Raw genomic sequence first — 22,355 nt, 5'->3', positions numbered from 1 at the left:
AATATGCTGTATTTTTATATAATAATTAATCATTGATTTAAATAATTAATTTGTAAGATTTTTAACTTTTTCTGTATTGATGTTGCACGATTCTCCTCAAATGACCAATTCAAATTCAGTCATTTCCAGAAATGCATTGGTAAGTGCTGGAGTTTTTGACTCATATTGATGGTGCCTGGCTGATTACAGTATGAGACGTAATTCTGGAGTGTGAGAAAAGAAAATTCACAACATTCTTTACAAACTAATTTATGTGAAAACTTAAAGCTTGAAGGAAGCTAAATACCAACAAAGTGTTAAGGGGCCAAAAAACTGATGAGGTATTATGAGTGATTAAACCATGATGATGATGAAGATGAACTATTTGTAATGCGGAAGCACCAAGAGGCCTCATCCCAATGGTGCTAGGGGCTGTATAAACATATAAAGAAAGATGATTGCACCCACATACACCAGTGCTGAATTTGGGCTACTGATACTACAACAGAGCATGTTTGAACTGCTGAAATTGACATTCTGTGGCCCTTTTGATTAAACACTAGTTTTCCCGGTCTTATAGCTCTGGTGTTGTAATTTGCATTAGCTTTAGAAATTTCACACAGAATTTCTTAGGTTGTGAATTTTTTTTTAAATTAACTTCCATCAGTTTAAGTTATCCATTTTATTTTTAAATAATATATAGAAAAGTTTAAGAATCTATGGTAATTTTTTTTACCCTTTAACTGAAAAGTTCTTAAAAACTGCAAATTAATCAGCAAGTAAGCATGAATGTGTGGTAAACTGGTACCTTTTTTAAACAGATGAATTTTTAAGGCATGCACGTGAACATCCATAGCTGCTTTTCAGAATGTTGTTGTGATTTTTCACAGAACACATTATTTACCACCATTTGTTCCTATTAATGATTTAGGAACACCCACAGACCCAATATCTCCTACAATCCCCATAATGTTCAGACCTCTTTAGTGTCAGTGGGAAAACTGATAATGTTCTACTAATTTTGGATCAGTAGTTTTATAGAGACTGTATAATATTTATTAAATAGAAAATTTAAAACAACTTAATTCTCACTCATGCTAGACTAGCATTGAAAGGGGATAATGTCAAGGCTTTCAAAGACTAGAGGTTGGTCTACTGTATATGTCCCATAAAGAGGGTCTTTCCTTCTAGTGCTTTGTTTTGCTTTTCTATATCTTTAAAAAATTAATCCAATATGTGGTGGCTGCTCTTTTAAATTTGTGATTTAGTGTGGGATTAGCAGTGAACATAGCAGGGTACATGTACTCTAACTGGCTTTAAGCTATAACACATGTGACACTGTTTTTCTTATGAGTAAGGCAGGCACCTTTTTAAGTAGGTCTCTGAAGGTACAATAATTATTTGCAATTATTATCTGCAGTTGCGATAGTTATTTCAGATAAAAAAAGAGGAAACTCTTCAGATCTATATAGAACTACAGATGAGGATCATCTCATTTTGTGCTTAAACATCTTGACGGGTGTGCTTATGAATAGTACTAATTGACAAAAGGCAGGAAATACTGAATTACTTTTTTCTTGTCTGATTTTGTTGTTATTGCAGACACCCTGTCCTTCTGACACCCTGCATTGCCTAGTCATAATAATTGTTAAGGACACTGTGGCAGATGAACTGCATGGCACTGTGTTCCTTTTTACTACTTTCTTATCAGAACATAAAAATGGCCTTACTGAGTCAGACAAATGGTTCACCTAGCCCAATATCCCATCTTCCAACAGTGGCCAGTGCCACATGGTTCAGAGGGAATGAACAGAACAGGGCAATTATTGAGTGATCCATCACCTGTTGTCCACTCTCAGCTCCTGGAGTCAGAGGGTTAGGGACACCTGGAGCATGGGGTTGCGTCCCTGACAGTCCTGATGAATGGACCTTGATGGACCTATCCTCCATGAATTTATCTAATTCTTTTTTGAACCCAGTTATACTTCTGGCCTTCACAATATCCCCTGGCAACAAGTTCCCCAGGTTGACTGTGTGCTGCGTGAGGAAGTACTTCCTTATGTTTGTTTTAAACATTCTGCCTATTAATTTCATTGGTTGGCCCCTGTCCTTGAATTACGTGAAGGGGTAAATAATACTTTCCTATTTGCTTTCTCCACACCAGTCATGATTCTACAGACCTCTATTGTACTCCTCCTTAGTTGTCTCTTTTCTAAGCTGAACAGTCCCAGTCTTTTTATTTTCCCCTCATATGGAAGCTATTCCATACCCGAGTTCCTAATACACCTGAATCTTCCCTCCCAGAACCATTGTCTCATTCATGCAATGAGACCCTGCAGTTCTAATTGGCCCTGCATGTGGAACTGGGTGCATTTCAGAGGATGCTACCATGAAGGTCCTGGACTTTAGTCTCTTACCTAGTAGCCAAAATTTGGCCTCCAGGACCCCTCTCCTACCTTCTCAATGTCATTGGTACCTACATGTACCATGACTAGGATTCCATGACTTTCTGTGACCTTTGTGACTTCTGCAGTGGCCAGTGTGGCTGACCCCAGGGCCGCCCAAGCAGCTGGCTCCGGGGACAGCTGCTCACGTGGCCCTGGGGACAGCCACACCAGCTGCTGCTGGAGTGGCCCCAGGGATGGCTGGAGCAGCCACGGTCCACAGCCCCCGGGCAGCGGTCCCTGGGCGGCCGGACGGCATGTCCGCGGCCCCCGGGCAGTGGTCCCCGGGCGGCTGGCCGGAGCAGCCGTGGTCCACAGTTCTGGATGGCCAGCCAGAGCAGCCCTGGTCCACAGCCCCCAGCAGCGGTCCCCAGACGTCATCCCCCAGCAACCGCCCCCCTCCTAGCAGCAGGCCCCCTCACCCCCCAAGATTTAGTCACAAGTATTTTTAGTATAAGTCATGGACAGGTCATGGCTGTGAATTTCTGTTTATTGCCCGTGACCTGTCCATGACTTTTCACTAAAAATACCTATAACTAAAACATAGCCTTAACCATGACCCACTGGCTCCTCCCTGGCACTGCACATAAGTCTATCTTGATGTCTTGAGAGGTCTGTACCTTTGCACCCAGCAGGCAATTAACCATGTGGTTGTCCCAGGCATCACAAACCCAGCAATATATATTTCTAATAATTGAATCCCCCATCACTATTATCTGTCTTTTCCTAATAACTGGAGTCCCCTTCTCTGGAGGGGTATCCTCAGAGTGAGAGGATACCCTGATGTCATATTGGCCTAAGTTAGGAGCATGTTTGTTAGGCGTATCTGCCTCTCGCATGCCCTTGCAAAACTCCCTGGTTTGCTGCTCCTGTTTGTTAGCTCCTTTGGTCACTTATTAGCTGGCTTTTTAAACCCCTTTTCCCTCTGAGTTAGCCATTCCCCCTTGTCAAGGGATTATGATGCATAAAAGTTTTCCTCCCCCGCCCATCTCCAGAAAAAAACCCACTAGTTTTCTTTCCTGATTATTTATTTCATTAGAAATATCTGCTCCCCTCTTGCCTCTCTTTGCTGGAATTCCTTGCTGTAGGAATTGGAGGACTAGACTAGTGATGTCACAGGAAACTAACACTATGGGCAACTTGTCCTCATTTGAGGCAGGAAATTCCCTTGCCCTTGCCACAGTGGCCATTCTTACATTACATGTAGATCTTTCCTCCCTCCAGTGGAGGGAGAAAGATCTGCAGCTTAGGTGGCAGCCTCATTTGGTATCGCTAGTCAAGCCCTCCAAAGATCTCACCAGTAAAGAAAGGGAAGGAAGGACATAGAAAACATTCAGAGTTTTATTTGTTTTTTGGAGTGGGGAGAAGCAAAGGGGGAAACTTTGAGACATCTCTTTTATATATATATATAGTAAAGAAGCAGTAAAGGGCAATATAAATGTGTATAAAATTGCTTTGCAGGGCATCTAACAATGTTTAAGAATCATCATTATCTCTCCCTCTTTTGGGGTGAGGGAGAGCTTCAGTAAGGTTACAGCCTCATGTGACATCATTATTCAGGGCCTCCAAAAATCTTGCCAGGGTACTCCTGCAGAGAGAGGAAAAGGAGGACCTGATGTAAAAAAATAAAAGAACCCCAAACTCCTTTTTTAAAAAGTTTGAGACTCTAATTAATTTGTGACACACAGGAAAGAGACTGACCTTGTTCACCTGACATGGTCCTGGAATACATAAGGGTAATTAATATCCCCTGTCACATGACAAGAGTCTGTATACACAGAGTAGCAATTAAGGGGGAAAAAACAATTTTGGGTTGGTTTTGCAGTTCATTGCTAACTATGGAGTTCCCTGTGTTTCTCTCTAGAAGTTAACCTCTCCATTATTTTTACAAAGCTTTTTGTATTTAATATGGATTAATAAATAGGTCATTTAGATTGGTAGAAGGGCCCCTTGTCACCAGTTTTATGTTGTTTGATTAAGTCTGAAGGCTTCCCAAGCACAGGAAGAGAGCGCTTTGAGGAATCTGGATCGTCTGAATGATTATGAGCAACAGGTTCAAATACTAAAGGATGAGATTGCCATCCTGGGTGCCCAAAAATCTGTTCTTCACAGCAGGTATGGACCCTAATTTGACAAATCTTTAAAACATACACAGGAAGCAAACCAAAAACTGAATTTATGATCTCCCAAGCTAGGATAACATATGTTGAGCTGCTACTGAAGAGGAAGAGAAATTGCAGATACATAGTTTTAGATTGAAAAGAAAACATAAACTAAACCTCCCCATCCTATAATGAAGCAACATAAACGTTTCCACCAAATTTATTTTGAAGGAAGAAAGGGGGGGTAATATTTTCATTTCAGCCTGTTATGTTGAGCTTCAGGAAATGTACCAAAAGGACAGCCTTGCAGAATGTACTGAGAAACTTCTTATGGACAGAAGAATGCGTTATTTCTTGCTGTAAGGCTTTTGGAGCACCATACCATTCCAGTACAAGACTGTTTGCTAAATGTGCCATTTAGTCACTGTACATTGGTAATGGAAGAGGTACAAATTCCAGAAGTTTTACTTTTTAAAATTCTGTTTCTCTGGTACAAACTGCTTACCTCCACACACTTTTGGAACTGCTTTAACTATATTGCTTTAGAAACCAGTTTATGGGAATAAGCTATACTGGGATACACAATTTTATACTGGTATAACAGCATCCATACTGGGGCTTGTACATCTTTAACTATATCAGTATAAAACCACACCCTAAAGTAAAATAGTTAAATTGGTATAAAAATTGTGTGTAGACCAGACCAAAACTTTCTAAAGGTAATGAGATGACCTTAAAACTACTTTTCATCACACTTTCAGACTTGCACGGAGTCGCTCTCCTTCTCCAAGGCCCTGCCGAAGTAGATCATCTAGTCCTCTTCCACTCAGGAGCTGCTCACCTGGCCGGGCCAGGCTTACGAATGCTGCACGTCATGCCCACCTGGTGGCTCGCTTTAGTGAGATTTATACTCAAGAACGCTTGGATGCACAGAACCTTCTGAGGACTTATATCGATGATCTGGAGATAGTGCAGAGGATAATATATGTTGCAGCTGTGGTATGAAATGTTTACAGTATTTTTTTCCATTACAGTTTGTGCACATACTTTATGTAAAAATAATATGACCTGGCTGGATTACAACTTGCTTCACTTGATACATTTGTTGTTGTTCCTATTTTTCATTTCAATTCCCTCAATTTAGTATCCTTTTGATCTTTTCTCTAAAACATGGCAGTTCCTGGCTGCGGGGCTCACACCACTTCATTTAAACTAGTTTTAAAAACGAATATTTACAAGCCACTAAGGCCTGTCCATATGATGCTTCACATTAAGTCACAGGAGATATCTAGATGCATGTTTTCTGAATGTTCTGGGTATCATATAAGAACCTAGGTAGGTAGATAGAGTAGGAGACTGGGAGTCAAGAGGAGTCCTTAATTCTATTCATGGCTTTGCCACAGCTCACTTTATGGCCTGTGGCAGGTTGTTTTACTTTTCTGTGCTTCATTTTCTCCCTCTATAAAATTGATGTAGTACTTAGCCATAGCAGAAAGATATTGTGAATCTTAATGGATATGGTCCTGAGAGGCGTTGAGCACCTGCAGCTTCCACAGATGTCACTGGGACTTGTGAATGCTCAGCACCAAGACTTGATGGCAAGCATTGCTGTGTAAATGCAAAGTGTTGTTTTTCCCTAAACTAGCAATTTTCAACCAAATTACACAATCAAACTACAAATCCTCTTACTAACAGACAACGTGTACTGCTGTAGACATGTTATGCTATAGAGCTTAAGATTCTAAGTACAACATCCTGTCCACTGACATCTTTGAATGTGTTAAACTGCAGTACTTGATTTTGCAAGTGTTGGAATCTTATGGAAAAATAGAACGTTCTAGCTGGAAAGTCTGAAGCATTCTAATCTGATTTGTCACCTGGAATTTAAAAACAAGTGTGATGTATCTGAGAATACCCTCTCTAAGGTGTATTGTTTCTAAACACCACCATTTTAATATGAGAATTTTTCTCCCCAGGAAACTATAAAGACATTTGGCCAAATTTATCTCTTGATATCAGTGAGGTTACTCTGGGAATGTGTCTGGACCATTGTTTGAAAATCAAACCTATTTTCTTGCTCAGAGTTATAAATATAACTGGTTGTTTTAACATTTGCAGGAGTCTTTCCATGCAGCGAAGATGGCCTTCAGACAATTCAAAATGCGTGTGAGAAAGACTCTGTCTCTAACTTACTCAGGGCCTGAATCACTTGAAGACACTGTCCTGGATTATATAGTTCGCCATGAGGATCTATATGATGTTCAAGCCAGTGTCAACGTAAGTCAGAGGCAATGTGAAGCCAGACTATTAATATTTTGTACAAACCTGAAATTCATCTTACTTTGAAGTAGTTTTACTAGGGAGAAGTTAACAGCATTAATTTCATCAATAAGTTTTCTCATACAGTAATATAACAAGCTAGTGTTTGTATCTGTTTGATATACTTTTATTTGTGACTGTAGTGTCTGTTTTTGCAAAAGTAATGCCATTTGCAAAATAAAATCTAGCTACAGTAAATAAAACAATTGTATGATGCTTTCAGTGGTAGTCTAGGAAGCACTGTACTGCACTCGAATCAGTATACCAGTCCTAGGACTGATGTCAGCATTAATGCTGATATTGTGATGTCATTTCAGAAATAGAGGCAATAGTCCCTGAAATAACATAAGGCAGCATCTTTGGTGTTCTGTGTACCTTTTATTTAAGGGGGTTTTGTGGTAGTGAAAGTTAGGAGGGTCAAGTGTTTCAGTATCGGCCTGTCTGTAATTACAAAGCTTTGGTAAGCTCAAATTCGTCATCACTAGTGAGTAACTAGATATCTTATGTTTATTTTCAGGAAGTAATTCGTGCCATGAATATCAATCCTAAAATTTCATTCCCACCAGAAGTTGACTTCATCATGATCAGCAGTTTGATTCGGGAGTTGTGCCGTGTAGCTTTTTCAATGCAGACCTTGGTTCCTCCCCTCGATATTGCATTTGGTGCAGATGGAGAACTTTTTAATGAGAGCAAGTAAGAACTCTGAAATATTCAGTAATAGACTCCTACCATAGAAATTAGAGATGGAAAAGACCCATCAGGACACATAGTCCATCCTTCAGCCAGTTCAGCCTATTTAAATTACGGTTTAAGATTGCTGGTAAACTTTACTTGTTTAGTTTGAGTTCTATTTCCCTACTATGTAGCACATTTGGTAGATAATTCAAGGGTTGTAGTGGAATATGTATGCAAAGTATGTAAACTTTGGGCAAAATATTTCACTTATTAGTCACTTTTTCAACCAACAGGGCAACAATTTTATCTATAAACTCCAGTCTCATGTGTATATTTGATTATAAAACCTTTACTAAAAATATTAAGAACAATCTTCCTCTCACTGCCAAATTCCCCTCTGCTGCCAGCGTTTTAAAAAGATTCTTCTTGCTACTTCCTCCATTGTTACTTGCCCAGTTCATTAGAAGCAAAGTTCCAGTGAGCTCTGACAGATAGTGCCTGCCTTCAAGGGTCTCACAAATCTCAGGATTCTCTGCACATCCTTTCTGGCAGCTGTTCTGTGGATTCTGAGCTCTTTGGTGCCCCATCATCACTTGTTGCCACAGCTCAGTATGGAAGGAGAAGCCACTTCTTAGGGTATGTCTACACTACGAGAGTAGTTCGATTTTACTTAAATCGAATATGTGGAATCGATATTACAAAGTCGAACGTGTGTGTCCACACTAAGGACAGTAATTCGACTTTGTGAGTCCACACTAACGGGGCAAGCGTCGACATTGGAAGCGGTGCACTGTGGGCAGCTATCCCACAGTTCCCGCAGTCCCCGCTGCCCATTGGAATTCTGGGTCGAGCCGCCAATGCCTTCTGGGTAAAAAAATGTGTCGAGGGTGCTTTTGGGTAACTGTCGTCATCCAACCGTCACTCCCGCCCTCCCTCCCTGAAAGCGCCGGCGGGAAATCAGTTCGCGCACTTTTCTGGTCAGTGACAGTGCGGACGAGCATGGAGCCCGCTGCGACCATCGCTGCAGTTATGGCTGTTGTCAACACCTCGCACCTTATCATCCACCTTTCCCAGAGGCAGATGCTGAGAAATCGGGCGAGGAGGCTACGGCAGCGCGGTGAGGACCTGAAGTCTGAGAGTGGCACAGACCTGTCACAAAGCACGGGACCCCGTGCCGAGGACATCATGGTGGCAATGGGTCATGTGGATGTTGTGGAACGGCGATTCAGGGCCCGGGAAACAAGCACGGACTGGTGGGACCGCATAGTGCTGCAGGTCTGGGATGAATCCCAGTGGCTGCGAAACTTTCGCATGCGGAAGGGGACTTTCCTTGAACTTTGTGAGTTGCTGTCCCCTGCCCTGAAGCGCAATGACACCCGGATGCGAGCAGCCCTGAGTGTCCAGAAGCGAGTGACCAGAGCCCTCTGGAAGCTTGCAACGCCGGACAGCTACCGGTCAGTCGCGAACCACTTTGGCGTGGGCAAATCTACCGTGGGGGTTGTTGTCATGCAAGTAGCCAACGCAATTGTTGAGCTACTGCTCTCAAAGGTAGTGACCCTGGGAAACGCGCAGGTCATCATAGATGGCTTCGCCGTGATGGGATTCCCAAACTGCGGTGGGGCTATAGATGGAACTCACATCCCTATCCTGGGACCGGACCACCAGGCCAGCCAGTACATTAACCGAAAGGGCTACTTTTCAATGGTGCTGCAAGCACTGGTGGACCATAGGGGACATTTTACAAACATCAATGTCGGATGGCTGGGCAAGGTTCATGACGCTCGTGTTTTCAGGAACTCTGGTCTGTTTAGACGGCTGCAGGAAGGTATTTACTTCCCGGACCACAAAATAACTCTTGGGGATGTGGAGATGCCTACAGTGATCCTCGGGGACCCAGCCTACCCGCTAATGCCCTGGCTCATGAAGCCCTATACTGGCGCCCTGGACACTGAAAAAGAACTCTTCAACTACCGGCTGAGCAAGTGCAGAATGGTGGTGGAGTGTGCTTTTGGCCGTCTCAAGGGGAGATGGAGAACCTTACTGACTCGCTGTGATCTCAGCGAAACCAATATCCCCATTGTTATTGCAGCTTGCTGTGTGCTCCACAATCTCTGTGAGAGCAAGGGGGAGACCTTTATGGCGGGGTGGGAGGTTGAGGCAAATAGCCTGGCTGCTGATTACGCCCAGCCAGACAGCCGGGCGATTAGAAGAGCCTAGCGGGATGCGCTGTGCATCCGGGAGGCTTTGAAAGCTAGGTTCCTGAGTGAGCAGGGTAACCTGTGACTATTAAGTTTGTTTACAGAGAAGCTGAACCTGCCCTTGTTTCTTTACCCAGTAAATGTTCACTATCCTCTCCAGTTACATACCCCGTTCACCCCGTTCCCCCCCTTCCAACACACGTTTAAAAATAAAATCACTTGAATTTTGTTAATGAACACCGTTTTCTTTATTACTGTTTTCTCGGTAAAGTGTTGAACCTGGGACGCAGACTGTGGTGGGGAGCGGGTGTACTGTAGTGATGCAAAGGACGCTTCTAAACTCCAGGAATGACACGCTCCGCAGTGGTGGACTGGTTGTTTCAACGGAGCCTGCCACCCCTCCTGTTCGGGACTCTGTGTGTGGGGGCTATGTGACTTTGTGGCAGGGGGAGGACGGTTACAGATCCCCTGCTGTGTGGCTCTGTGATCCAGGATAAGGACCGCTGCATAAGATCTCTAACCGCCCTCCCCCGCCACAAAGTCACATAGCCCCCCCACACACACACATAACATGAAAACCACCTCCCAGACTGACCAGGGTAACTAGTGACTGCAATGTGTGTGTGCCCTGCTGCTGAACCTGCCCCCGCCTCTGTACCCTGGTAAAGGTGACTGTCCTGTCCAATTACCAACCCCCTTCCCCCCTTCAGACAGACTCTCCTCTAAAAGAACATGATGGAAACAGTAATTAACAGAAACGTCTTTTTTATTAGCAACTACACATGAAACTGGGGGATGAAACTTGGACGGGGGCTTGGGTGAGGCGGGAAGGAAAGGACTTATCAAATTTTGGGGAATGAGAGCCTTCTGGTACTTGAGCAGTCTGCAGGGGTGGAGTGAGAGTTTTCACGGACTCTGCCGCCCCTCCTTCTTGGGACTTTGGGTGAGGGGGGTATGGGACTTGGTGGCGGGGGAGGGCGGTTACAGATAGACTGCAGCGGGGCTCTGTCCTCCTGCCTCCGGTCCTGCAGAACATCCACAAGGCGCCGGAGCATGTCCGTTTGCTCCCTCATTAGTCCAAGCAGCATTTGAGTCACCTGCTGGTCTTCCTGCCGCCACCTCTCCTCCTGTTCCATGTGTGATCGGTGCATTTGGGACAAGTTCTCCCTCCACTGGGTCTGCTGGGCTGCCTGGGCTCGGGAGCAGCCCATAAGTTCCGAGAACATGTCCTCCCGTGTCCTCTTCTTCCTACGCCTAATCTGCGCTAGCCTCTGGGAGTGTGATGCCAGGCTAGGTCGGGAGACAGTCGCAGCTGTGGGATGGGAAAAAGGGAGTGAATTCCTCAGAAAGATAAATTTAGTTGTGAACAAAGAACATAGTCTTTCTCTGTGAACAAGACCATGCACAGCACCTATCACATGCGCACTCAGGACAAGGTAGAATTTTCGGCCTTCGCATTCAGTGCCTGGGGTCTTGCAGTGCAGATCAGAGAAGCGGGGCAGGACAGCGGAATTTGTGTAGCAGGCCGACATGGTAAGCCATAGACTTGTGGCTGCTTAAAACTTTAATAATAGCACTGGCCTCCTTTCACGTTGAAAGCAATGCCAGTCCCTGCTGCCAGCAATCCGGCAAGCATGAACTCTGCCCCTGTCCCACCCCCTCGCGGCTGTCCCAGGGAAAGATCCCTGTATGCTGCCCTTCTCCCGCCTCCACCGCGTGGCTGTAAACCGCCGGTTACTGTTCTGTAAAGGAACAGGCAAGCAGTCCCAATACTAACATTCCCCTACCTAATTCAAAGCAGGTCACCATGAGCGACATCACTCTGATGAGGATTTCAGAGACGGAGAAAGAAAGGATGCTTCGGGAAAGCCTGCAAAGACCAGGGCCGTATGCCGCCATGCTCTGCAAGGCAATGATCCCCGAGTACTTGCTTGTCTCCTGGCGCGGAAACGTTTCCTACCACGGAGGACCCAATAAGGCCGCTCTCCCCAGGAACCTGATGCAAAGGCTTTCCAATTACCTCCAGGAGAGCTTCGTGGAGATGTCCCTGGAGGATTTCAGCTCTATCCCCGGACATATAGACCGGATTTTACTGTAGCTGCACTGGCAGGGACTAAACAGTAGAGCGGCTAGGACAGAACAATCATGCTAAACCGGACATTGTTAGATTTTTTTTCAGTAGTTGCACTGCCAAGGACTGAAACGTTAAGCGCCTAGGGCAAAGTAATCATGCACAACCCATTGTTAATATTGTTAATATTCCTGTTCTGTTAAAAATAAATGTTTACATGTTTAAAACACTTACTGGCTGATCCTTCCCCTGATTCTGTGTCCGGGTTAACGCCTGGGGACGGTTGGTAGGGGATCTCTGTAAGGGTGATGAAGAGATCCTGGCTGTCGGGGAAATCAGCGTTGTAAGCGCTGTCGACTGCCTCGTCCTCCTCATCTCCTTCCTCATCTTCCCCGTCCGCTAACATGTCCGAGGAAGTGGCCGTCGACAATATCCCATTCTCAGAGTCCACGGTCAGTGGTGGGGTAGTGTTGGCGGCCGCACCTAGGATGGAATGCAGTGCCTCGTAGAAACGGGATGTCTGGGGCTGGGATCCGGAGCGTCCGTTTGCCTCTTTGGTCTTCTGGTAGCCTTGTCTCAGCTCCTTGATTTTCACACGGCACTGCGTTGCATCCCAGCTGTATCCTCTCTCTGCCATGGCTTTAGAGATCTTCTCGTAGATCTTTGCATTCCGTCTTTTCGATCGCAGCTCGGAAAGCACGGACTCATTGCCCCACACAGCGATCAGATCCAAGACTTCCCGATCAGTCCATGCTGGGGCCCTCTTTCTATTCTGAGATTGCATGGCCATCTCTGCTGGAGAGCTCTGCATCGTTGCCAGTGCTGCTGAGCTCGCCACGATGTCCAAACAGGAAATGAGATTCAAACTGGCCAGACAGGAAAAGGAATTCAAATTTTCCCGGGGCTTTTCCTGTGTGGCTGGTCAGAGCATCCAAGCTCGGACTGCTGTCCAGAGCGTCAACAGAGTGGTGCACTGTGGGATAGCTCCCGGAGCTATTACCGTCGATTTCCATCCACACCTAGCCTAATTCGACATGGCCATGTCGAATTTAGCGCTACTCCCCTCATTGGGGAGGAGTACAGAAGTCGAATTTAAGAGACCTCTATGTCGAACTAAATAGCTTCGTGGTGTGGACGGGTGCAGAGTTAATTTGATGTAACGGTGCTAAATTCGACATAAACTCCTAGTGTAGACCAGGCCTTAGAGAAGTGAAAATCCTTTGTAGAAATGGGATTTTCTTTAACATTTTGTGAACTAGGGTTTAAAGGCTCTTTCAAGGCTCAAAGTTGGCTGCTGTGTGAACTGATAGAGAATCCTAGAGCACTTCTGAGGCCTTCCAAGCAAGCACCAGAGGCCACAGCGCAAAGTAAATTTGCTTTCAAGGAGAAAGAAGTTAAATAAGGGGGAGAAAAGAAAGGCAACAACAGCAAGAAGGCTTAAAATAATTACTTTAAAACTGGAGGGAGGCAGAGGGGAACAGGTGAATTAGTCAGGGAGAGAGAGGAGGAATGAGAGGAAGCTTCAATGGGACAAAAGCAAAATCAGGCATGATCAGAAGACATGGCTTTAGCCAGTTGCTGACCAGCCAGCAGTTTTGGCTATATTAGAAGGGCAATGGCCCCTAACTATTTTTAGTGTTATCACCCTTTCTCAGTCAACTAGATGTGTTTGGCCTTCAAAAGACCAGGGAGTGAGACAGAAGATAGAACCAATACATTTAAAAAAACCCTAAAAAGTCCAAAAATAGTTTTTCTAGACTTAAAAATATCACTGTTTTATAGGCCATTATCCTGGGATCTTTAAGGGCAGGGAACAAGTCATGTGTCCCACAGGAAAGGTGGAACTCTCCAGTGCCTAAGGGTAGATAGCTCCTGTTTCTAGCCCTCATGAATCATGAGATACCAGACCTTAAATATGTTTTTAGTCAGGACTGACCATTGCCCATCCTACACCTAAGACTAGGGTAACTTTGGGAGTGGAAATGTTAAAATTTAAATTATTTAAAAAGGAAGAATTGCAGCAGTTTGAAAGTACTCAGGTTTCAGAGTAGCAGCCGTGTTAGTCTGTATCCGCAAAAAGAACAGGAGTACTTGTGGCACCTTAGAGACTAACAAATTTATTAGAGCATAAGCTTTCATGGGCTACAGCCCACTTCTTCGGATGCATATAGAGTGAAACATATATTGAGGAGCAATGCCCCTCTGCCATGTACATTGGCCAAACCGGACAGTCTCTACGCAAAAGAATTAATGGACACAAATCTGACATCAGGAATCATAATACTCAAAAACCAGTGGGAGAACACTTTAACCTGTCTGGCCATTCAATGACAGACCTGCGGGTGGCTCTCTTACAACAGAAAAACTTCAAAAACAGACTCCAACGAGAGACTGCTGAGCTGGAATTGATATGCAAACTAGATACGATCAACTCAGGATTGAATAAGGACTGGGAATGGCTGAGCCATTACAAACATTGAATTTATCTCCCCTTGTAAGTATTCTCACACTTCTTATCAAACTGTCTGTACTGAGCTATCTTGATTATCACTTCAAAAGTTTTTTTCTCTTACTTAATTGACCTCTCAGAGTTGGTAAGGCAACTCCCACCTGTTCATGCTCTCTGTATGTGTGTATATATATCTCCTCAATATATGTTTCACTCTATATGCATCCGAAGAAGTGGGCTGTAGCCCACGAAAGCTTATGCTCTAATAAATTTGTTAGTCTCTAAGGTGCCACAAGTACTCCTGTTCTTTTTGAAAGAACTCAGAGGTTTTAAGGTACATGAAAAGTGCAATTTATAACATGGCCCTGCAATTTATTATATGGATATCACCAATAGACATGTGATGTAGATAGCTTTGTGTATATGTGTTTATATAATATGCAAGTATCAATAAACAAGTGTGCTGACAAAACTGTTTTAACACAATGATAAATTTTCTCTTGTGGCATAAAATGAACAGCTTATTGTTGCCATCTGTGGCTTCTGACAAAACTAAATATGGAGGGTAACTTTATGATGCTACTGTGACTGACCTACTGAAACCCATGACGTCGGGGAGACTTTTGGTTCATAGAAGAAGGCCTCAAATTGAGGGAAAGTCCTATGTTTAACATGGAACTGTGGGGAACTGACTGTGGGCATTGGTCAGGGAGGGAGAAAAAAGATGGAGAGGATTTGTGGGGGATGTGCAAAAGAGCAGCATTTACGGGGAGGAGGAGAGATTGAAAGGATTGGTGTCTCCCAAGGTAACTTTGCTGGGCCCCCAGAATCCTAAATCTGGCCTTGCTAACTAGTTTGCCCAAAATCCTTTAAACTGGTTTCTTTGAAGGAAACTGATATTGTCCATTTAATATTTATTCCTAATTCATTTTTATTGTTGTATCTTTTATCTAATCATTTTTTGACAAGCAGTCCCAGGAAGATGTAATATGCATTGATTATCCAAACTCTGCACTTCATGTTGCCTGTCAGTGATGAAAGGGCTCTTGCTTACACCTGGGCTAAGCAGGTGTGCATCTGATGTGAGAGATTATTGTAACAAAATTTCTATTGGCACTGGCAGACCACATATGCCTATGTTAGATGAGTTTCACACAAGTACATTCCTTTTTTATACTTTATTTTTACATGTACCATTGAAATATTGTTAAGAAACATATTTACAAGCTATAATAAATATTCTGGCCTTATCAAGCGCAGCCATCACTGGTTTCTTTTAGCATTAACATGGTAATATCCTCTTTGCTGTGTTTGAACAGATACCGTCGCAGCTATGACTCTGATTTTACGGCTCCCTTGGTGGTCTATCATGTGTGGCCTGCTCTGATGGAAAATGATTCTATTATTGTGAAGGGAGAGGCAGTCTCAAAGAGAGGTGCTCTGGTACGTACCCTTGGACTTGCTAAGGAAAGTCCTCCTATTTAAATTCTCATGCAACTCTACTACAGGCAGGATTATTGTGTATCAAATCTCGATATTTATTTAGGGCCTGATCTTGTCAACACTTTCCATGCATTTAATTTTGCACATATGAGTAGCTCCATTGGCTTCAACATGCTGCTCATGTGCTTAAAGGTTAGCATGTGAAGTGTTTGCAGGATCACGGCCTTAGTTTGGGAAATATTCTTCTATTCATATAGTTAAGCCTTGACTTCAGCAAAGTAAGGCTGCTCCCAAATTTAGTTTGAATGAATGTACTTTTCTTAATATAGATCTGTGTCATACTGTGTTTTATTGTAGTGGTCTCGCAGGAGCAGGAGTAAAAGCAGAAGCAGAAGCCGCAGCATGAGCCCTATTCTGTCTCATTCTGCAAGCCCCAGCCGCACCTTGGTACAGTATAACATATCAATCATTTTACACTCAATATCATTAACAGAATCTAGGCATTCAGTAACATTACAAGCCATACGCACATGTTGAACCTGGGAAATAAGCATGCATATTGACAATCTTGCGTGGAATAAGATGAAGCATTATACTTACAAATAGGTACTTACGTACATCTGCTTCTGCATGGTGCAAAATAGGTGTTGAGTGTTACCATTTTAGTCAAATATGTAAAATTTGTTGATAAATAATGTGGTCAATTGCTTGACCACACTTTGGTTTGTTATGAAATATATTCAAGTGGCCAAAATAATTAATGTCAGTCAGGTTTATTGCTCTAAGCCAATAATGACAGAGTAAAGGAAAATGGTTCTATGTGATACCATTCTCCGGGAAGTCGTCTTGTGCAGCAATGTTACATTCACCTTATGCAGAAGGTGGGCTTCCAAAGTTCCATGTTTCTGCTGGCATTATTTATATGATGATTTTACAAGTTACACATCTCTTGATGTATCACTGAAATCCAACCCATATGTTCCAGGTCCTTCACTTTTTGTTCTGTTCCTTCCTTATCTTTGTTTTGGATACTAGCATTTGAGGTACTGGTCCATGAAGGTACTTCCCTGGCTTGTACTAAGACACACAATAAATGTATCTTGATTTTGACAAATTTCCTATTTGCTTATGCCAAATGCTTACTTTAGCAAATGCAAGGAGTTATGGGATACTTACCATATACTTCACTTATGCTATAGGCGAGTTTAGGCTACCTCACTATTACAATATTTGTGCATAATGTTATTGGTGCTTTATACATACTTATATGGTGTGGTGTGTGTGTCTATGTGTATATATATTGGGGGCCCACCTTCTGCATAAGGTAAATGTAAAATTGCTGCACAAGATGATTTCCCAGAGAATGGTATTATGTAGAACCATTTTCCTTTACTATGTTTACCAGTATCGTACATGGCGTGTGTGTGTGTGTGTGTGTGTGTGTGTGTGTATGAAAAACTGTATGGTAAACTATCCTTACTGCAGATCAAGTGTAGACTAATGAAAGTATTGATAGATTGTTGGTCTTACGTATATTATTTGCTGTCCTCCCTGTCCAGTTCTGCAAGTCTCCACCTTCTCTGACTTCCAGTCTCTCCTAAATTATCAAGTACAACCACCCAGAAGAATTTTAGGGCTCTCACTATATATAAATAGCACATTGTCCTTGCTTCTTAGAACTAGCAGTCTAAATTTACCCTCTAATGGAAGGCAGGAGCAACAAATCAGTGAGGTGGGGTTAGCAAGGAAGGACTGAGCTCACAATAATAAGATTATGGGAGTGTGCATAAAAACTTTTCTGTAATTTTTGAATGATATTTGAATAGTTACCTATATATATAATTTAAAATTGTTTAATCATACTATATATTTTGTGTGTGTATCTATTGTTAAGGTATTTATTTAATATAATATAAATGGAGTGTGTGGGGAGGTGGTTTATTTTTATATATAAATACACACATACACACTGTGTGTGTATAAAATATGTGTGGGAGCATATAATAAATAAATACCTTATCATTAACAATATCTTGGTAGACTCACTTCTTGTGGGTGTCACGAAAGAAGAATGAGAGGAGGTAATTTGCTGAATTAAGCTTGAAGGTGGTATAGAGAACCCTCCTTTTAGTTGCCTGGCTGGTGGGTCTTGCCCACATGCTCAGGGTCCCACTGATCACCAGATTTGGGACTTGGTGGTTTGTTTGCCTTCCTCTGCAGCATAAGGCAGAAGTCACCTGATAGGATCATCTGGGCTTATCCTACTTAATCAATTCCCCATCATTGAGGGGCTGCAGGCATTGGTAGCACCTCAGTCTCCCCTGTTCTCTGCCTGGGGCACACAACCATTTAGTCTTCTGAGGACTGAAATGCTTTAGTCTTACCCAAGTTACTGGGCTCAGTACAGGGTACCAGGGTGAAATTTAATGATCTATGACATACAGGAGATCAGACTAGATGATTTAGTGCTCCTTTCTGGCCTTAAACTCAATGAAATCTCTGAAATCCATGCCAGTGTAAGTTCCACTTTGCATCATTCGTGTAGTTACATCAGTGCAAATTTTCTGAATGTAGACAGACTCTGAGATGCTTCCCTGGAGTGTAATGCCTTTTATTGAACCTGGTCTGCTGACTTGCTCTTTGCTGTTTGCCTTGCAGTTACCTCGAAGTCGCAGCCCTTCCCCAATAAGGAGCGGAAGCCCAAGTAAGTGGGCGTATTCAGAATACAATGCCTCATGGTTTTCACATTAAGTGCTTGAAAGATTGAGTAAAGAGATCAAATAACACTGTGCACGTCTTTGTCTCCGACACACTTGTGTTGTTTTTAAAATGAGTGGCCCTTCACTTTTTCATTTTGTGAAAAGGCCAATGTTTCTGACTTTGGTAGGGCACCTTCTTTCTGATCCCTTCCAAACCATTATCACAATGTCTCTGACTGCTGGTTGCCTTTATGCTATGGCCAGCCAAGTACCCCCCACAGCTTCCTACAGAACTGTCCTATAGTAAGTACAATTTGGCCCCTCTTCCATGAGAGAAGCAGGCAACTCTATGACTACTGGCTCTATACCTACAAATTCCAAATGGACTGGCTAACTGACCAGGATGAAATGAGGAATTTTTCAAAATTTCAAATGAAGTCCCTTCTTGAATCCACTCAGTGTAGTTACTTAGAAAAATAGCCATACTGAAATGTGTATTTTTCTCCAATAGGACTTTAAATTAACTGGATATGTTTCTGTGATTCTGTACATCCGGATCAGTCAACTTCAGTGGTGCCTCCTCCTGTTCCAAGAGTACCTCAAACCTCACTTAAGATAATGTGAATGGCAGTTTTGTGTTACTCCAAAGGGAGGGTTAAATGTCATTTTTGCTTAGTGTGTTTTTATAAGTTTAGTAGGTTTTTTATCATTATAGAAATTAGTTGAACCAATTTGATAAAAAAATTGCATAGACATTTAGGATCATACTCCCTATGGCATAGAGTTTACACAGCTCTTAGCAACCCTTGCAGAAATAGAGCAGCAGATCTAAGGATCACATCTAGAACATTTTTACCTGAAACAAAAGGATGCCATTTATTTTGACAACATATTTAACATCACATGAACATTACAACTTGTTGAGATTAGCTGTTACTTGAAAACAATGTCACTAGATGGTGCTTATTTACATTTCTAGAAGGCAGCACTAATCTCAGGATGAAACTTTTAATTACGTGAATAGCATTGTTTTGTCACTGATGTATCAACTGACGGTGGTCTCTGTGGTCTGACTGATGAAATACCGATAGTTTATGACTGGCACAAGTGACTACAGCATTTCAGTCTCCAGGTCTTCAGTTACATTGATTTATGAAAGCACACAGCTAATGGGTTGTATGAAGTGTTGTGCTGGTTTTGGCATGGAATTCACTGTGCTTGTTAAATTCAGTCTGTTACTGAAGAAAGGAATCTCACTAGTGGTTGCGATTTGGACCTTATTGATATTTCAAAAGTGTGTCACTGAACATATTGAGGTTTGAAATACTTGCTTGGGATGCATTAACTATTCAGTATCTCCTCCACATACATACAGAACAAGATTTGAGCCTCCATTTGAACACAATCACAAAAGCTTGGCTATTAAAGACAGTAATTTGCTGCATTCTGAATTAAATAATTGATTATTTTGGTCTCAGAAGTATATTGGTTCTTCTGCCATTTAAAGGATTTCTTGTCCATTTGTAAAAAGTTCATGTTAATATCAGAATATTTGTTTCTAAGGCTTGGTCTACACTAAACCCCCAAATCGAACTAAGGTACGCAACTTCAGCTACGTGAATAACGTAGCTGAAGTTCGAAGTACCTTAGTTCGAACTTACCTCGGTCCACACGTGGCAGGCAGGCTCCCCCGTCGACTCCGCGGTACTCCTCTCGTCTAGCTGGAGTACCGCAGTCGACGGCGAGCACTTCCTGGTTCGACTTATCGCGTCCAGACAAGACGCGATAAGTCGAACCCAGAACTTCGATTGCCAGCCGCCGAACTAGCGGCTGGGTGTAGACATACCCTAAGAGAACTGATTTTCTTTTTTCTCTCCTGAACCTCATCTGTAGGGCCAGCCTTAAATACAAGCAACACAAGTGACTGCTTGGGGCCTTGTGCTTTTACATAGGAACCTAGGATGTGTAATAATGGATCTGACCATTAGTTCATCAAGTCCAGTATCTTGTTTCAGTCCAATACCTGATGCTTCAGAGGAAAGTGGAAATTTCCCATAACTCAGCTTCCTGGTTGTGGAATGTAAATGGCTGCAGGCAGGAGGAATTCCTTCCTGTCCCATGTTGCAATCAGCTTATGCCCCAAAACATGAGATGTCCTTACTTTCATTGTAACAAAATCCATAGTTGTACCCGCTGTTAGTCATGAAGTTATTTTACTCTTTAAAAATTCACCTACATTCATTAATTCCATGACCTCTCTTAGGGGGACTTGTGCAGACTTGGTACACTCCCTTCTTCCTCCCCACAACTGCAGGGCTGTTTGAGGCTCTACAAACTTTAAGACCAGACCAGCCCAACTTCATTATACACTACTGTAACTATAATGTCACAATTGGTGCCTGTATACACAAACTGTGGGCCTGATTCAGCTCTGACCCTGGTTTTATACATATGTAATGTAAAAGTTACTCCTGATTTACACCAGGGTGAGAGATCTGTGAGGGCTGGTATATGCAGAATCATTTCCACAGGTCCTCAGAATGAAGTGAGAGACACACTGAAATGGAAAAGGCACTCAAGTACGTGGTGGGCTCTCTTGTTGTCTGTGAAAATCAATGCACATATGGCCTCTGAAATGAACATTTAAAGAAGTTTGTTCCCTCTTATAAGCTCTTATATTGTTAGTTACAGCCAGGGAGCTGGGGTTATGGTTATTCTGTATACTTACACATCAACACCATTATTAATATCTCTAGATAAATGTCTTGATTTTGAGCACTTGCAGCACTGAAGTCAGTGATCATAAGAATGGCCATACTTGGTCAGACCAAAGGTCCATCTAGTTCAGCATCCTGTCTTCCAACAGTGGCCAATGCCAGGTGCCTCAGAGGGAATGAACAGAACAAGTAATCATTGAGTGAGCCATCCCCCGTCGCCTGAAATAATCAGGTCCCTTCTTCAGGTGTCTAAATATGGACTTAGGTGCCTAAGTAATCAATATCACAGAATCTAATAATTGTTTCGGGCCAAAGAGATATGTTTTGGTTATATTAGCGTTCAGGTTTGATATATTATTTGACTTCCACATGTTCACTACAAAGACACACTAGATCACAATCTCTGTCATTTGACACATATTGTTCTGACAAGAAGCAGATTTTCATAACCAATTATAAGAAAATTAAATATCTTACAAAAGAGGCACAAACGTATTTAATGGCCTGGGATCCATGATGGCCCCAGAGACACACCCCAGCAATACCTTTAGATGAAGTATCCCGCAAAGAACTAAAAATGCAAGTTCAGAAACAAAGATTTAAAACACTTGAGGACCACATCATATACAGAATTGACCAAATGAGCTAACTGAGCGCTCTGGTCACTTGTCTCAAGGTAATAGAAAAGTTTAAAAGAATTAAAGTGAGTGCACACTAGATTTTGCAGGGAGAAAGTGGCTTTGTAATACCTTGAAAAATGTAAAAGTTAAATAAAAAATAAGCTTGATAAACAGTTCTCACTCTCTACCATGTTGGTCTGTGGAGCCAATAGCATTTAGCAAGGTGCATGACGTCATTAAGAGAATGATGTTTTTAATTGGGCTTCAATTCAGCTCATTTATAGTCATTTAAATTAGTGAGTAGGTCGGACAAGGGATTTTTTTTTTAGTGATGAGTCAGACATTAACAGGCTATATACTGCCCTTTATCTACATGCACAACTCCTCCTGACAACAGTGCAATTTGTACATGCTGATCATTGTTGGTGTATGACCCTGTGTGATTGACAATAATGCACAGTGGCCTTATAAAAAGGGAGCTCTGTAATTTCTCTCAAGTGCTAAGTGGAAGAATCATCAAACAGGAATTGTATAGCACACATACATGTAAATAAAGTATTAAAAACCTTCAGGGAGAGCAAATGTATTATAACAAATCAGTGTAAATGCCACACAGGTAGTTGTAACAAAATAATACAG

General features: G+C 42.6%; 1 protein-coding gene across 1 annotated transcript in view; it reads left to right on the top strand.

The window, feature by feature from the left end:
• SPATA18 (spermatogenesis associated 18) overlaps positions 1-20,331 on the top strand; it is a 45,889-nt gene extending 25,558 nt beyond the window's left edge. Inside the window, exons 6-13 of the mRNA XM_065405619.1 lie at positions 4,404-4,538; positions 5,287-5,524; positions 6,644-6,802; positions 7,362-7,537; positions 15,557-15,680; positions 16,038-16,127; positions 18,339-18,384; positions 20,273-20,331. Of these exons, the coding sequence (XP_065261691.1) occupies positions 4,404-4,538; positions 5,287-5,524; positions 6,644-6,802; positions 7,362-7,537; positions 15,557-15,680; positions 16,038-16,127; positions 18,339-18,384; positions 20,273-20,331 (1,027 nt within the window). The remainder of the gene's footprint in view (positions 1-4,403; positions 4,539-5,286; positions 5,525-6,643; positions 6,803-7,361; positions 7,538-15,556; positions 15,681-16,037; positions 16,128-18,338; positions 18,385-20,272) is intronic.
• The last annotated feature ends 2,024 nt before the right edge of the window (positions 20,332-22,355 follow it).

The sequence above is a fragment of the Emys orbicularis genome, chromosome 5 (assembly GCF_028017835.1).
Source record: "Emys orbicularis isolate rEmyOrb1 chromosome 5, rEmyOrb1.hap1, whole genome shotgun sequence".
Lineage (NCBI taxonomy): Eukaryota > Metazoa > Chordata > Testudines > Emydidae > Emys > Emys orbicularis.
This window is presented reverse-complemented; position numbering and strand designations above follow the sequence as displayed.